Genomic DNA, 16,881 nt, shown 5'->3' with positions numbered 1-16,881 from the left:
AGGCAATAGATGCTCAGCACGCCCTTGCTCCTCAGGATGAGGTTCACAGAACAGCAGCATCAGAATCACACAGGAGAGGCTCAGAAATGCAAAGTCTCAGGCCACGTCCTAGGCGAACTGAGTCAGAACCCACCCCACAGCAAAGTCTGCCGGTGAGTCACCTACCCATCAAAGTCTCAAAAGTGCTGTGCTGCATATTAACTTTTTCAGTTACTTAGACAATTTTTTAAGTTCTGTTTTATTGAGAACCACAAAAGGTAAGAACTAAGAGAGTCCTCCCAGGTCATCAGGTCCCATCCCTTGGTCTAAGGATGGCGAAACCATTGTCACAGCCAGCAGCTGCCGTGTTCTGGGACTGTCTCATGGGGCAATGTGTCCTCACCCCCAGCAGTGCCAGCCCAGGTCAGAAGGCTTCATTCAGAAGGGGGGTGTCCCAGCCACTGTCTGCTGTCACTCACAGCACCTGGCTGAGCCCCCATGGAGGATGGAGACCCACAGATACACACACACACACAGAGACATCTCCAAATCTCTGACTCAGACTCACACACAGGCACACACAGACACACGCTCAACACAGACACACGCAGGCCTTTATTCTATTACACAGAGTAGGGCTGGGGCCAGGGCAGGTCATTCTCAGGCTGCGTCAGAAGGTGCAGAGCGTTCGGGGGACACAGGGCGAACCCCAAAGTGATAATAAGTTACGGGGGGATTTCTCAGGCTGTTGTCAGGCTGGAGCAAGGGCAGGACGCCATGTGAGGACCCCAGAGCCACTTCCAGCTGCCCAGCTCAGCCATCCCAGGCAAGCCTGGTTCCAGGACAGACTCGGCCTCCACTGAAACACACCAGGGCAGGGATGGATACGGATCAGGAGGCTGACGGGGGTCAGCAGGTACCCAGAGACAGAGGGACAAGCCAGAGGTAGGGTTGGGCAAGGGGGTCCTGGAGGGAAGGAGTAGAGCCTGTGGGCCCAGGGCAGGGTGGGGACAGGGCAGGCCTCTCACCAGGCCCTCAGTTCAGCTCCTGCAGATTCTCGTAATCTGGAGCCCCCTCTTCCTCCACTTCCTCTGCCTCCTGGGAACTCAGGGCGGCTGTAAGGGAGGGGAGGTTGGTCTCCAGCTTGCAAGCTATCCCCCCAAGCCCAAAGCAGCTACCCCAGCTCCTGCCCCTCCCGCAGAACACACCAGGCTCAGTCTTAGCCGCTCCAGGATGCAGTTCCTGGGACACATTCACATACTCCCGGCTGCCATCTGTGGGGACAGATCAGAAGGAGGGGCAGCCACGCAAAGGGGTCAGGAGGGCGAGAGAGCAAGGGGACGCCCAGACAGAGGGGGCAGAGGGTGTGGGTAGCCCCAGGGTGGGATCTGGTCACACTGAGAGCATGGTGGGGCAGCGGGGTGCAGGGGCAGGCACCGACAAGCACCGGTCACTCACCCAGAGACGCTTCTGCGCTCTCCCCGCTCTCCGGAACGTTCACGTAATCATCAATGGACTCCGCTGTGGAAAAGCCAGGCCCACCTCAGCACTGTGACCAGAGACCCTTGGCCACAGGTTCCCAGAGAACCCCCAACCTCAGCCATGCAGAGCTCCCCAACGGTAGACCCCAGAGGCTTCCCACACAGCCACCCCCATTAGCCCCACAGAATGAAGACAGGGGACTCCAGGCTGGCAAGGATGGTGTTGGTGATGGTGATGGTGGCCTGGGCAAGGGCAAGGGCTGTGGAGAGGGAGGGAGGAGGTCCACTTGACTGGGACTGAGGAGAGCTCACAAAGGGTCAGGCCCCAGCACAGCCCCTAGGCTGGGGAGCAGGGACGTAGTGCGGCTCGGAGCAGTGGGAGTTTGGTGGCGTGTGTGGAGGGGACATGACACACTCAGCCCAGCAGGCACCTCCTCCCCCCGACCCCCATCCCCGCCTGCCCCCTGCCAGCCACTGCCTATGTCTCACTCCCATGTCAGCCCTTCATGGCGCCTGTCACCATCCATGTTATTTGGGGGCTTTTTTGTTTTTGTTTTTCTTGAGACAGGGTCTCGCTCTGTTACCCAGGCTGGAGTGCAGTGGCGCAATCTCGGCTCACTGCAACCTTGACCTCCTGGGCTCAGATGATCTTCCCACCTCAGCTCCTACCAGGCCAGGCTAAATTTTGGAATTTTTGTAGAGATAGGGTCTCCCTATGCTGCCCAGGCTGGTCTTGAACTCCTGGGTTCAAGTGACCCACCTGCCTCAGCCTCCCAAAGTGCTGGGATCACAGGCATCAGCTACCACGCCTGGTTATTTGGTTCTTTTATTTTGTTTATTTATTTATTTTTGAGATGGAGTCTCCCTCTCTCACCTAGAGGGCTGGAGGGCAGTGGGGTGATCTTGGCCCACTGCAACCTCTGCCTCCCGGTTCTAGCAATTCTCCTGCCTCAGCCTCCTGAGTAGCTGGGATTACAGGTGCCCGCCACCACGCCCTGCTAATTTTGGTATTTTTAGTAGAGACTGGGTTTCGCCATGTTGGCCAGGTCAGTCTCGAACTCCTGACCTCAGGTGATCCCCCCACCTTGGCCTCCCAAAGTGCTGGGATTACAGGTGTGAGCCACCGTGCCCGGCCTATTTGGTTCTTTTATGTGTTTCTTGTTTGTTTTTGAAGACCGCCCCGGTTCAATCCCAGCTCCAGCACTAACCAACCACATAACCTCAGCCAAGGGACCTTACTTCTCTGTGCCTCCGTTTTCTCCTCTGTAAAATAGGGCCTGTCACACAGCAGTGCTGTTAAACAGATAAACCCTGTATCCCACAAAGGGGACAACTGGAGCACAGGAGGGCGCGGGCAGGCCCGGGAGCCCCAGGGCAGTCAGATTAGTGAGTGAACACATGTCAGACTCTTAGCAAGGCATGCAGGAGGCCCTCGGTGAATCTTAGCTATTTTATCTTTTTTTTTTTTTTTAACACAAGGTCTCACTCTGTCACCCAGGCTGGAGTGCAGTGGCATGATCTCGTCTCACTGCAACTTCCGCCTGCGGGGCTCAGATGATCCGCCCATTTCAGCCTCCTGAGCAGCTGGGACTACAGGCATGTGCCACCACGCTTGGCTAATTTTTTTTTTTTTTTTTTGTAAAGATGAGGTTTCGCCATGTTGCTCAGGCTGGTCTTGAACTCCTGGGCTCAAGCAATCCTCCCGCCTTGGCCTCCCAAAGTGCTAGGATTACAGGAGTGAGCCACCATGCCCAGCCAGCTATTTTATCAGGACAGTGTTCCTCCTTAACTGTTATATCCACAGCATTAGCCCAGCAGAGGCACATAGTAAATGCTGAATGAATGAATGAATGAATGAAAGAAAAGAAGTACTTGGATACAGTCTGGAGCTCAGGAGAGAGCAAACTGGGAATCTGGATGGCAAACAAAGCCAGGGTGTAGAAGTGATAGCCCAGGACAAGTATATACAGAGAGAGCAAAGCAACAGAAAACTAAAGAATCCCGGACATTGAGGAAAGCCCAGAGGATGTGACCAGGCAGGATGAGACCATGAGGAAGGGAGAAAAGCAGCTCAAAGGAAACAGGGCACTGCAGGAAGCAGAAGAAAACTGACACACACAGACACACAAGACAGCCTCTAATTAACATCCTTAGAGATGTTTCATCCATGAAACAAGAACAGGAGGCTATAAAAAAAGAACAGCCAGAGAACGAGAAAGAGCTTCTGGATAGGAGAAACAAAATTGCAGTGGAAGGGTTGAAGAATACAGACAAGGAAATCTCCCAGATGATAAAGGAAAGGACACAGAGATAGGAAAGAAGAGAGAAAAAGCTGAGAAAATCAGAAGAACAGGGCCGGGCATGGTGGCTCACGCCTATAATCCCAAGCAGTTTGGGAGGCCGAGGTGGGAGGATCACTTGAGCCCAGGAGTTTAAGGCCAGCCTGGGCAACATAGTGAGACCATCTCTACAAAAAAATTTTTTTAAATAAGCTAGGTGTGGTAGCATGCGCCTGTGGTCTCAGCTACTTGGGAGGCTGAGGCCAAGTAGCCTACTTGGGAGGATCACTGGAGCCCAGGAGTTCAAGGCTGCAGCGAGCTACAATGGCACCACTGCACTCCAGCCTATCCCTAAAAAAATTTAAAAATAAAAACAAATGCCTGACTCACTGGAGAAGGCACTGTCTCGGATGCCAGGGGTGCTGAGTGCAGGAGCTGATGGGGCAGCAGTGCTAGTGGCCGGGGTGCTGTCAGGAAGCACCACCCTGAAAGGAAGTGAAAAGGGCCGGTGAGCGAGGGGGGACGCACAGCCTCAGCCCTCGCCTCCCACCTCCCACCTGGCCACTCACAGGTAGCCCGGGTTGTGATAGTCGTCCTCATCCTCATCCGCATCCTCACAGGCTGGTTCTGGGGGTAACGACACAGGGGTCAGCCTAGTCCAGGACGGACCCCAGACTCCCCACCCAGCCTGGGCACCTCGGATCCCAGACGCACCCTCGTTCTCGTAGCTCGCCACACTGTTGGCTTCAAAGAGAGGGTGAGAGGGAGACTAAGTCAGCTCAGGCCAGGCCTATCTTCTTCCCAGGCCCCGCCGCCTGAACCCTTCCCCACACTTACCACCATCAGAATCCCGCCGGGAAGATGGCGTCCGGTGGGAGCCCCCAAGGGGCTGCGGGGATCTTCTGGGAGTCAAAGGTCAGGGGTCATGCCTGAGGTGGGGCTCAGGGGGCAACAGCAGTTGCAAAAGGGAAAGGGGCCCCCAATCCAAAAAAGTGAAGGGGTAGAGAGTGGAGTTTGGAGGGGCAGGGGCTGAGCTTTGGAGGGGCAGGGGCTGAGCAGCTACTCACGGGATGGGGAGCAGGTCTGGCTGGCTCAGGGGTGGGTAGGAGGTGACAGGCGGGTAGGCAGGTGGCCAGGGGGCAACCGTGTCTGAGGACACAGAACCAAGTTGAAAGAAGGACTCCGGACATCGTCAAGGCCTCAAAGAACAGACTAAGCCCCTGAAAGCCCCACACCCTGGACAGGCCTGGGGGAGCCATCTCCCCTCTCCCAGCTCAGGTCAAGGCCATGTGGGCAGCCCCAAGGTGGCAGGGGAAGTCTGAAGGTTCACGCTCACTCCCACACCAGGGGACCCTCTCCCTGGCACCCAAGGTAGGGGACCCTCCTTGTACTCACGAGGCCGTTTGAACTGGATGCCCCTTGGATACAAACTGGTAAAGGAGACACAGCTTGGGGATGGGGCTGGAAGATGGAGGATGGAAGCCCCAGCCCTGCCCCGCCATGGGGTGTGGAGGGAGACCCAGGGTGGCTGGGGCGGACTCACCTATCTGAGGATGTGCTGTCGTAGGAGCCTGGGAAAGAGAGGGCTGGTGAGGCAGGAACAGGGGGTGCTTAGGGCAGAAGGTGCTGGGATCCAGGGACTCTCAGAGGCGCTGGGATCAGGACGGAGGCAGGGACGGAGGCAGGGACAGAGCCAGGACAGACACAGGGGCTGGGAGTGGATGAGGATCCCGTCGGTGTCCCTGGGCCCTGGGTACCCCCACCAGTTTCCCACTCACCTGGCAGTCTGTGGCAGTGCACACACAGTGCCATCAACATGGCCAGGATGGGCAGCAGCAGGAGCCCCAGCATGCAGGGGACCAGGATGGCCTCCTCCATCTGCAGGGGAGCTCGGAGCAGGCCGGCTGCACCCCTAGGCCCCTCAAGGGCAGAGTCAAGGCCAGATGAAGATGAGGTGAGGACCGGACCCGGCAGGGAGCAGGGGGCAGGTAGGCACCAGGTGGCAGGGGAGCCCGGGAGGAGGCAGCTGTGCCCTCCCCGGGGCTCCCGGGATGGGTCCCCTCTTTTACTGGGCTGAGTGTGCGTCCAGCTGACTGTGGAAAGTCCCTGCTCCCAGGGTGGTCAGACCAGGGCCTGGGCTGAAGTCGGGGGATCCAGTTACCCCTGCGTCCCAGCCCTACCTGCCCCTCCTCGGCGCCCGCCTCTCCGTGCCTGCCCTCCCGCCCGCCTGCGGCAGGAAGCTGTGGTGAGCGCCGGGCGAGGGCAGGAAATCATCAAGCTCTCAGCCGGCTGCACCCGCCCCCTTCCCACCCCACCCTGCCAGTGGGGAGGGGGCAGGAGGAGGCCCGGGAGCCACCCCAGGCACTCACCAAGGGTCTGCTGGCCCCCCAGATGGGGACAGCCACCTGCCAGCTGGCAGCCGTGGCCTCCATATCCAGGACCCGGGGAGGCAGCGAGCAGGGAGGCCCTGACAGTGGGAATTCTGGGGTACAAAGGGCAGTGCCCACCCCCACCTCAGCCAGGCCTGTGAGGCAAGGGACAGGCTCCAGGGAAGCAGGGGCGTGACTCACGGTCACACTCAGCCAGCTCACTCGGAGAAGAGCAGTCCCCCATCTCAGTCGCCCAGCCCAGAAGGGCAGAGACTCACCCAGAGCCCCGAGGAATGACCCACAGTCTTCAGGAGCCCTGGGGTGAAGACGGGGTACAAGATCAGAGGCCACCCAGAGAAAGACGAGAGCAGGCACCTGGGGTCTGGCTACAAATTTTATTCTGTTACAAATAGCACCGAGCCCTTGGGGCTGCCCCTGTGGAGAGGGATCCCCCTCCTGGACCCCCACCTCCTCCCCTGAGCTACCCATGTAGTGTCTGGGGGCTGGCACACGGCCCAGGGTCCCTCTGGAAGCTGGGCCAGGCCAAGGGGTTAGGCCCAGGCCCTTCGTGGGGTGGGCCCAGGGCCAGCTGTGGCAGATGTGCAGGTAGGTGAGCGGCAGCCTCTCAGATGAGCACACTGGCCACGGGCACGCGGGTGGAGCGGCCCCGCTGGGGCACCACAATCCGGTCGTCTGTGGACCCTGCTTCGTGCAGCAGGCCTGAGGGGGGAGGGTCAGAGCCAGGGTGAGCTGGATGGACAGACAGACAAAGCCAGAGAAGGGCAAACAGGCAGCGGGAAATGGATGGGGCAGCCACAGAGCCACCCCAGGGGTGGATGCAGACAGACTGGAGGCCAAACAAGGAGAGGGCTGTGGACTGAGCTGCCAGGTGCACAGGAGTGGGCAGACAGATGGACAGACAGACAGGCAGATCAAGAAGCTGGGCCGGGCACAGCTCCTAACTGACCCTGCACGTGCAGCTGCGCCCGCCGGCGGTCGGCCTCAATGAAGATGGCGGTGCCCAGGAAGGCTGCGCCGCCCAATGCCCCAACAAACGCGCAGAGCATGAGCGAGAACTGCAGAGCCCGGAACTCGGACAAGAAGGAGGCGGGCCAGTTCCGGCGCAGGCGGTCAGAGATCTGCAGGGAGAGGAGACAGGAAAGCCAGGGGAGCCAGCCTCATAGATGAGCCAGGGAGGGCACGCCCCTGAGCTCCAGGGAGAAAGACAAGTGGAGCCCAGGAAAGGGAAGGAGGTTTGAGGTAGATGCAGTGGCTCATGCCTATCATCCCAGCTACTCAGGAGGCTGAGGTGGGAGGATCGCTTGAGCCCAGGAGGTCGAGGCTTCAGTGAGCCATGATCGTGCCACTACACTGCAGCCTGGGCAACAGAGTGAGGTCTTGTCTCAGGAAGAAAAGAAAAGAGAAAAGAAAGGAGGAGTTTGGACCACCAGGGTGAGGTCCCTGGCCTTACTGGTAGAAATATTCAAAGACAAAATCTTTCTCCTCCAGTTGACAGTGGAAGGTGAGAAGTGCCCAGCACGCAGGACAGAGACACTTCACTAGGGCCAGGCCTTCTGATCCAGCCCAGGCTCAGGACACCAGCCACCCCGTGCCAGCCAAGAAATAATGCTCACCAGGCCAATGAGGTAGGGGCTCCCAGCATCACCCAGCAGGTGGGACAGCACGATCTGGAAGGCCTCGGCGGTGGAGCGTCGGGTAGGGATCACCACGTACTGTGGAGGAGTTGGTGGAGCTCAGTGGATGCTCCGGGCTCCAGAGGGCAGGAGGCAGGGGGCCAGGAGACCACCAAGGATCCGCCTAGGCCGGGGTCAGAGGTGTGCCTGGGGTTGAGGTCACAGGGCAGGCCGGGGGTCTGCTACAGATGTTATTTATTGTAGAAGGTAGGTTGAGGCTGGGCTTTGAGGGGTAGAGGCAACACTCCTGACCCCAACTCTGCTCTCATCAGCCTCTGCACTGACCCTGGAGCTGCCCAGCAACTCACCAGCAGAATGTCGGCCACGATGGCCCAGTTCATGGACAGGAGGGTCTCTCCAATGAAGATGAAAATCTGGGGGAAGAGAGGGTCGGGGTTCATGACAGTAAGGGCTAACACATGGAAAGTTGACCGTGTTCCCAGCTCATCTATTAACTAATTTAATCCTCATCACACCCCAGTGAGACAGGTGCTACTAATATCCCCATTTTACACATGATGAAACTGAGCACAGAGAGGTTAAGTCACTTGTCCAATGTCACACAGCTGGGAAGAGCCAGAGCTATGATTCAAAACCAGGCATTCCACCTCGAGTGGCCATTACGCTGACTGCTCCTCCACCCTGGACCCACGCCATCCCCCTTGACACCTGCTGGCTACTCACATAAGTGGCCACGATGCTACCACGGGCGCAGGCAAGGGACAGGAAGAGGAAGGGTGCAGAGCCCAGGAGGCCAGTGGCACAGACCAGGGGATCAGCCCGGGGGTTGGAGTGGCGGAGCCGGCGGCTGATCTCCACACCCAGGCCCACACCCAGGACTCCGGTCAGGCAGGTGATGAGTCCAAAGATGAGACTAGGGGTGAGGGAAGGGAATGGGGGTTTGTCCCTGTGCCTGCCAAGGCCCCTACGCTGTCCATCCTAGCCACCCTCACAACCAAGGTCCCTACAGACACAGCACCCCATGGTTGGCACAGCCCTGAGTGGCAGACATCATCCCATCACTTATTCCCAGACCAGGAAACGGAGATTCCAGGAGAGCAGGCAGCTTGTGAAGTCAGGAGTCAAACTTCCTGCCTGGGTCTGAGCCACAGATGCTCTTCACTCCAGCCCTGCCACCCGCAGGCCCCCCAGCATAGCCCCATCTGGGCACCTGTCAGAGGAAGAGCAGGAGTCTCCGGGAAGGCAGGGTGGGGTCTCCCCAAGGACCACGCGGGAACGCAGCAGGAATGCCGGAGCCCACAGAGCCAGGGAGCCCGTGACAAAGGCCACAGCAGTGAAGCCCAGGGAAGACAGGACGAAACTAGGACTGCAGATAGTTGGGAGGGAGAGAGTAAGACCCCACGGAGGTGTCGAGGCAGGAGGGGACCTCTCTTCTCCCTTCCTGGCTTATTTTAGTAAGGTCACAACACCAGGTGCAGAGGTGGTTCTGGCTCCCAGGATCTGGGCCTGTAATTCAAGCAGCTGCCACAAGGGGGCAGTAGCGACCGAATTCCTGGCCTTGGGGTGTGGCCAGGAACAGGAACATCCCCACTTAAACCTCAAACCAGACGCCAGGGGGCCTCAGATGGTGGTCTAGGGTGGGAATAAACTCACTTTCTTGCCAGAGCCCTCAGATCTGCCCACCACGAGGTGGGGTTCAGGGGTGGCAAATCTGAGTGGCGCTCCACGGCTCCCCTTGGCGGCTCCCGCACTACCAGGAACAGCAGCAGAACGGCCACCACTCCTAGACCCGGTGTCACCTGGGAGACAGAGGGCTTCAGGATAGGCACAGGGAGAGACACACTCAAGCCCTGGGCTGGAGGAGAGTGTTGGGTACAGATAACTCCAGCCTGAGACCTAAAATACCCAGTTAAGTGCCTGCTCCAAGAAGCCGAACCTGCAATTTGGGGGAAGGGGGCTGCCACTAGGGTCCACCCTATTTTTGCAAGCCTAGCTTTGCCTCCTCTTTGGTAATTTTCTTTTGGGAAACCAGTACCCCTACTTCTCTCAATCCACTTGGTTTAAATAGGATCCCAGGCTTGGCCAAGAAGAGGACTGTTAACCACCCCAGCCTCGGTGACGGATTCCGCAGAGGGCACGTGATGCATGTTCATCTAGTCAGACACTATCCTGGAAACACGGCCCCAGGGTCCAAGGTGCCAATGTTGCTAAATGGAAAGATAATCATCTGGAGTTCTCACGTCCTTAAGAATGATGTTAACACAAAGGAAAGTAAAGCTCAGAAGAGAAGGGCAGTGTGGGAGCCCTGGATCCAGCTTTACCTGACTGAAGCTCACCTGGGACTTTCAGGAAGAAAGCCAAGACAGCCCCTTTAGGGGGCTTACAGTTGGTTGGTTGGTTTGTTTGTTTGTTTGTTTTCGAGACAGAGTCTCACTCTGTCACCCAGGCTGGAGTGCAGTGGTGCGATCTCGGCTCACTGCAACCTCCGCCTACCGGGTTCACGCCATTCTCCTGCCTCGGCCTCCTGAGTAGCTGGGACTATAGGCACCTGCCACCACGCCCAGCTAGTTTTTTTTTGTATTTTTAGTAGAGACGGGATTTCACCGTGTTAGCCAGGGTGGTCTCGATCTCCTGACCTTGTGATCCACCCGCCTTGGCCTCCCAAAGTGCTGGGATTACAGGTGTAAGCCACCGCACCCGGCCTCTAGGGGGCTTACAGTTTTACAATGGGCTTCTGTCACCTGCACGCAAGAATTCTGTCTAGCACATGGCTTCCAGGTGAGGGCAGCCAGTCTCCTGCAGGCTCAGCAGAATGAGTGCTGCCCCAAAAAAGGGGTATTTGGAGCCAGGCGCATGGCTCACACCCGTAAGCCCAGCACTTTAGGAGGCCAAGGCAAGAGGATTGCTTGAGGCCAGGAGTTCAAAACCAACCTGGGCAACATACAAAGACCCCATCTCTACAAAAAAAAATTTTTTTTTTTTTTTTTTTTTTTTTTTTTGTGCAATGGCACGATCTCTGCTCACTGCAACCTCTGCCTCCCGGGTTCAAGCGATTCTCCTGCCTCAGCCTCCCGAGTAGCTGGGATTACAGGCATGCGTCACCATGCCTGGCTAATTATGTATTTTTAGTAGAGACAGGGTTTCACCATGTTGGTCAAGCTGGCCTAGAACTCCTGACCTCAGGTGATCCGCTCACCTCAGCCTCCCAAAGTGCTGGGATTATAGGCGTGAGCCATCATGCCTGGCAAAATTTTTTTTTTTTTTTGAGAAGGAGTCTCGCACTGTCGCCCAGGCTAGAGTGCAGTGGCACAATCTCAGCTTGCTGCAACCTCCGCCTCCTGGGTTCAAGTGATTCTCCTGCCTCAGCCCCCCAAGTAGCTGGGATTACAGGCATGCACCACCACGCCCAGCTAATTTTTGTATTTTTAGTAGAGATAGGGTTTCACCGTGTTGGCCAGGCTGGTCTTGAATTCCTGACCTCAAGTGATCCACCTGCCTCAGCCTCCCAAAATGCTGGGATACAGGTGTTAGGCACCACACCCAGCCTACAAAAAGAGAAAGTTTTTTTAATTAGCCAGGCATGGTGGCGGGCACCTATAGTCCCAGCTACTTGGGAGGCTGAGGTGGGAGGATCACTTGAGCTCAGGCGTTCGAGGCTACAGTGAGCTATGATTGCACCACTGCACTGCAGCCTGGGTGACACAACAAGACCCTGTCTCTTAAAAGAAAAATGGGCGGTGGGAAGGGGTCCAAAGGTAGGAAACAGGGATCAGTGAGAATGTCGCTGACCTACCCCCAGGCCAAGACCAGACTCACCCTCAGAGCCCAGTGCCAGTCTCCAGCCATATCCTTCACTTTGGAGCCTGCAATGTAGCCCAGACCACTGTGGGAGGGAGAGAGGGGAAAAAGGGGGGACAGCCAGTCAGTCCAGTCCCCCACACCAGGCCCTTCTGCCTTCCCCCAGGCCCCAGGCCCACTCACCTGCCCACCGGAATGGCAAAGTAGAAGATGCTGAGCATCCGGCTCCGCTGGTCGGCCACAAAGAGGTCGGCAATGAGAGTGGGCGCGATGGTGGAATAACTGGCCTCCCCGACCCCCACCAGGCCCCGGGTCAGGAGGAGCAGCCAGAAATGCTGGGGAGAGAGACCGGGGAGAGGTGGCACCCCAGCCTGCAACCAGCCTCCGGGCTATCTCACCAGCCCGCTCCCAAGAGGCAGCAGGGATGGCGGGAGTTGCCTGGGTTTTAGAATCACACAGACCTGAGCTTGCATCCTGGCTCCACCACTTACTAGCTGCGATTTGGGGAAAATAACTTAACCTCTCTGAGCCTCAGTTTCCTCATCTGCAAAAGGAGGATAACAACAACTTTTCACAGAGCTATTGCAAGGACTAGACAATAAAAGGTCTAAATAAGACAACCCCTGCTTGCCTGGTAGGGGAAAGTTTTTTAATTTTTTTTTTTAATGAATAAATGACCTTAGATGGGAGTTTATGTGTCTACCAAAGACACCTGAAGCTAAGGACGGGTACAGTCACCCAGGGAAAGTACGCAGGTCCTGGGGCTGAGGACAGAGTTCTGGGGTGAAGTGAGAACAGACAGAGGAGGCTTCAAAGGAACAAAGAAGCAACAGTCAGGGAGGCAGGAGGAAAACCAGAAGAGTGTGGCATCGCAAAGGTAGGAGAGAGTTTCAGGAAGGAAGAGTGGGTCAACAGTGCCAGAGGCTCCTAGCATGAACAGGACCAGGAAGTTGGAGCTGTGTTTAGCAACTAGGAGGCCACTGTTGACTTTGGCAAGAGCAGGGTCCGTGGAGTGGTGGGAGCAGAAGTCAGCGGCAGCGCTCGAGGGGTGAGCAGGCGTGAGGAAGTGCAGGCAGAGTGACGGCATCTCCCCGGCTGCTCTTTTACCCACACTGGCGCCACGCTCTTGGGGCCCTTCAGGAAGTCTGATCAGGAATGAGAGGAGGGAGAGAGGGCAGGCCAGGTAGGGCTTGGAGTGTTTAGGGTTGGAGTAGAAGGAGTCAGTGGTCAGGGGAAGAGGGGATAATGGACAGAGAATGCTCTGGAAGAAAAGGGGAGGATGGGGTGGGGCAGGTTAACTCAGGCAAGGAGGGGTATAAAATGGCATGGACCAGGGAAACTGCAGGAGTCCCTGAGGCCCAGTCTGCCATGGCTCCAAGGAGCAGCAGCAGAGACTGACAGGGAGGGGGTGTGGGCAGAAACGGGAGCCAGCTTGGGGCCTCACCTCTCCGGGGATGAAGGATGACCCCAGTGTCACCAGGGACCAGAAGGCAATGCCCCCGCACATGAGATACTTCCGATTGTACCTGTCACCCAGGTAGCCAAACACAGGTGCCAACACCATGTAACTGGAGATGAACACTAGGGGGAAGCAGAGAGTCACAGCTCAGCCCAGGTACCCCTACCTCCCACTCCCACCCCAGCTGGAACCACTAAAGCACAGGAGATGCCTGCCTTCTCCTCACAGAATTCACAACACCCCCACATCCCAGCCTGAAGCCCATCAGAGCTTCCTGTCAGGCGGATGGTCCAGCTCCATCTTGAACACCTTTCCAGATTTCCCATTGTATAATGGATGGTCCCACTACTTGTCAATTCCTTCCACCTAGCCAAAACAAGCTCCAAACTCCATGCATACCATGGCTCACAATGCCCCTGTCCAATCTAGGCCCTGCCTACCTCTCCACACTCATGGCCAGCCTTTTTCCCTTCCTCTGTCTGCATCCCAGTGGCCCAATTGTCAAGGCCAATACCACTAGGGGTTTAGGCACCTGCTGTCTCCTCTATCAAGGACATTCTCTCCTCTCCCCCTGAAACTTCACAGAGCATAGTTCCTTCAGGTTCCAGCTCAGATACTTGCCCAGGGCCAAGGGTCAAGCATGCTGCCCAGGTGAGCACACATCCAGTACCTGACTCTCACATTTACTATTTTCTCTTTTTTTTTTTTTTTTTTTTTTAGATGAAGTCTCGCTCTGTTGTCAGGTTGGAGTGCTGTGGCGCGATCTCAGCTCACTGCAACCTCCGCCTCCCAGGTTCAAGCAATTCTGCCTCAGCCTCCCAAGCAGCTGGGACTACAGGGGCGTGCCACCACGCCCAGCTAATTTTTGTATTTTTAGTAGAGATGGGGTTTCACCATGTTAGCCAGGATGGTTTCAATCTCCTGATCTCGTGATCCACCCGCCTCGGCCTCCCAAAGTGCTGGGATTACAGATGTGAGCCACAGCGCCTGGACTGTTTTCTGTTACATAACACTTATCCCTATGGGAAAACTGTCCCACTTTGGTTTAGCGTTTTACTGGCTGTTGCTGCCTCATGCATAGCATACTATCAGCTCCCAAGGCAAGGTCCTTGCCTGTATTGGCCATGACTGTGTTTCTTTCACTTACTTAACACACAGCCTAGTGCAAAACAGGTGCTCAATAAGCATGTGAAGAGAGTGAATAAATCCGGCTGCCTAGAAAGAGCTGCTGCTCTAACTCAACAACTCTTCAGAGGTTTGAAGACCTTGCCCTATGATCCCATTCTCATTGCTCCAGACTTCACCTCAAATACCTCCAGTTCCTCATTGGCCTGGAGTAGAGAAAAGAACACTGCAAGACCTGGTTTCGAATTCCTGTTCCGCCTCCAACTGGTGGTGTGACCCTGGGCAAGTCTTAACTCTTCTCCAAGCCTCAGTTTCTTTATAAGCTGTAGATATCACTACCTACTTCCTCTATAAAATAGGAACAATAACACCTATTTTTGACTGATAGAAGGATTAGAAGACAAGGGGCATAAAAGTTCTTAGCAAAGTCCTACAGGTGTAATCATCACTTCCTCCAGGCCTGGCACACAATGAGTACTCAGAAATGGTTGAGAAATGAATGAAGGAGGGAAGGAAGAAAAAGGGCTTGGCTCTAGCTTTGCCTCTCCCACAAGTCCCAAAGTTGTGAACAAGTAAAACACACCTCTCCCCATTCCAGACACCCTCTCCTGCCTTTACTTATTTATTTATTTATGAGATGGAGTCTCACTCTGTCACCCAGGCTGGAGTGCAGTGGTGTGATCTCGGCTCACTGCAACCTCTGCCTCCCGGGTTCAAGTAATTCTCATGCCTCAGCCTCCCAAGTACCTGGGATTACAGGCGCCCGCTACCACGCCTGGCTAATTTTTGTATTTTTAGTACAGATGGGGTTTCGTCATGTTGACCAGGCTGGTCTTGAACTCCTAACTTCAAGTGATCCACTCATCTTGGCCTCCCAAAGTGCTGGGACTACAGGCGTGGGTCACCACACCCAACCCTCCTGCCATTATTTACTGGGTGTCTACCATGTGCCAAACACTGCACTAGGCCCTTCACTGACAATCTTTTAGTTAATCTTCACATCAGTCCTAAGAGATGATTCGTGTTATTACTTGTTCCATCTTATAGACAAGGAAAATGAGGCTTAGAGAGGTTGAGCGCCTTGCCTACCATCACACAATAAGTGGAAGAGCTGAGATTTAAACCCAGGTCTGTCTTCACCTGGGTGAAGTTATACTTAGTTATACTAAACTGACTCCCTCTTTAAATGTGGTGTCCCGCTGACCCCCGAGCGACATCAGGGCCATCACCTCCCCTAACTGGCCACAAAACCTCCATTAATGAGCCCCTAGACAGGCCAGCGCGTGGCCCCAGTTGAGACAGAACAGAAGGAGAAGCGGCTGTGTGACCAGGAGGGGTCCCCACTCACCGGTCTGGATGAGCCCAGAGCTACTGTCCCCGATGTTGAAGAACTGCTCGATGTCGGGAAGGACGCCTGAGGAGAAAATTCAGGATGGTCCGGCAAAGCAGCGCCACCCTCGGGACCCTGGCTCCCCTCTCCTAAACTATCTTCCTCCCAGAAGTGAGTCCCTACCAGCCACGGTGAAGCGGTCCATGTAGTTCAGGAGATTGATGTAGCACAGCACCGCCACTATGAGAGCCGAACGGCCGGGAGACAGGCCGGTGATGCGCTGCAGCCCCTCCTGGTCCGGGACCTCGGGCTCCTCGGACTTCGGGTTCCCCGTGGACCCTGGCAACCCCGGGGTGCCAGGCACTGGCCCGTCGTCCGGGTCATCCGCCTGGCTGAGGAAGGGCGCGGTGTCGGACCCGGCCATGGTCCCGGGGGGCCGCGCCCGCCCGCGCTCCGGTCCCACCGACGATCCCACCTGCGAGGGGAGGAGGCTGGAGAAAGGAGGATGGACCGAACACAGGCGAGGGAAGTGCGCCCGGAGACGGGGAGCTTGCCCTGAAGCACAGAGCACCACTGAGAAGGGACCCGGGCCCTGTCACGCCTCCCCGTCTCAGTAGACACACAGCGCGGAGGGGACGTGCGGAATACACGTGATGTCGGGGACAGGAGCGGGCTGAAGAGGGCACGATCCCACGCGGAGGCCACCCCTCACCCGGGGTAGGAGCCCGCTGCACTTGCTGTCGCTCAGCCCGGGCGCTGCACCACGGCAGCCGCCATGTTGCTTAAAGCCGGTCATGTGACGCGGGAGCCAGGGTGGAAGGGGTCCCCGCGGGCAAGCCCTGGACACGTGACCTGCCACCCGACTACGGAAGCCTCTTGGGCGTTCCGCCCGGGCTCGCACGTCATGTGACGGACGGCCGGTCGCCGGAGTAACCAGGAACTTTCCCAGACCCTGCGGTCCCTGGAGCGTCAAAAAGGGCGTCCCGGTGACTAGGTGGAGTCGCCTGCCCTTCCGAATCTCAGCTGTCTTATCTGGAACCCCCACGTGGCAGACTCCATCTTCATCAAACGGGATAATGGGGTCTCAAAAGGTTTTGGAAGTAGTAGATACCTCTAAAAGCCAAGGAGCAGCCCTAGTTCTCGGGAACCATCCTGTCTTCCTCCCCGGGTCTGGTTGGCGGCTTTTTACTCTCAATAAAGGATGGATGGATGGATGGATGGATAAATGGATGGATGGATAAATGGATGGATGGAGCTTGAGCAGCGCGATGGATGGAGGATTGGAGGGACGGAGGGATGGACGGACGGACGGATGGAGCTTGAGCAACGCCCCGCCCTTTGTTGAGATTCCCCAACCCTGCTAGCCTTGTAAACTCCTGAGCCTTCACCGTGGACACTTAAATACC

The 16,881-nt window shown here is 56.6% G+C and overlaps 1 protein-coding gene across 10 annotated transcripts; it reads right to left on the bottom strand.

The window, feature by feature from the left end:
- Positions 1–219: 219 nt before the first annotated feature.
- SPNS1 (SPNS lysolipid transporter 1, lysophospholipid) lies at positions 220–16,335 on the bottom strand. 10 transcript variants are annotated; one of them, XM_054669236.2, is made up of 24 exons: positions 16,188–16,335; positions 15,659–15,950; positions 15,494–15,559; positions 13,006–13,142; positions 11,745–11,896; positions 11,580–11,646; positions 9,417–9,562; positions 8,974–9,129; positions 8,487–8,676; positions 8,111–8,176; positions 7,743–7,841; positions 6,109–6,828; positions 5,518–5,659; positions 5,283–5,310; positions 5,135–5,169; positions 4,807–4,888; positions 4,577–4,641; positions 4,454–4,483; positions 4,309–4,366; positions 4,130–4,224; positions 1,438–1,500; positions 1,188–1,253; positions 1,008–1,094; positions 220–838 (listed from the first exon to the last, which is right to left on the bottom strand). In XM_054669236.2, the coding sequence occupies exons 1-23, from the start codon at positions 16,269–16,271 to the stop codon at positions 1,015–1,017; spliced, it is 2,919 nt and encodes a 972-aa protein (XP_054525211.1). In that variant the 5' UTR covers positions 16,272–16,335; the 3' UTR covers positions 220–838; positions 1,008–1,014. The 10 variants fall into 10 exon arrangements, with proteins under 10 accessions (XP_054525211.1, XP_009439105.1, XP_024209838.1 ...); XM_024354070.3 differs by lacking the exons at positions 220–838; positions 1,008–1,094; positions 1,188–1,253; ... (7 more) ...; positions 5,283–5,310; positions 5,518–5,659 and adding an exon at positions 7,076–7,247 and having other exon boundaries at positions 6,489–6,828; XM_063797033.1 differs by lacking the exons at positions 220–838; positions 1,008–1,094; positions 1,188–1,253; ... (7 more) ...; positions 5,283–5,310; positions 5,518–5,659 and adding an exon at positions 7,076–7,247 and having other exon boundaries at positions 6,489–6,828; positions 15,659–15,867; positions 16,188–16,285.
- Positions 16,336–16,881: the final 546 nt, after the last annotated feature.

The sequence above is a fragment of the Pan troglodytes genome, chromosome 18 (assembly GCF_028858775.2).
Source record: "Pan troglodytes isolate AG18354 chromosome 18, NHGRI_mPanTro3-v2.0_pri, whole genome shotgun sequence".
NCBI classification, from domain to species: domain Eukaryota; kingdom Metazoa; phylum Chordata; class Mammalia; order Primates; family Hominidae; genus Pan; species Pan troglodytes.
Note: the sequence above shows the minus strand (reverse complement) of the source record. Positions and strands in the feature narration are given on the sequence as shown.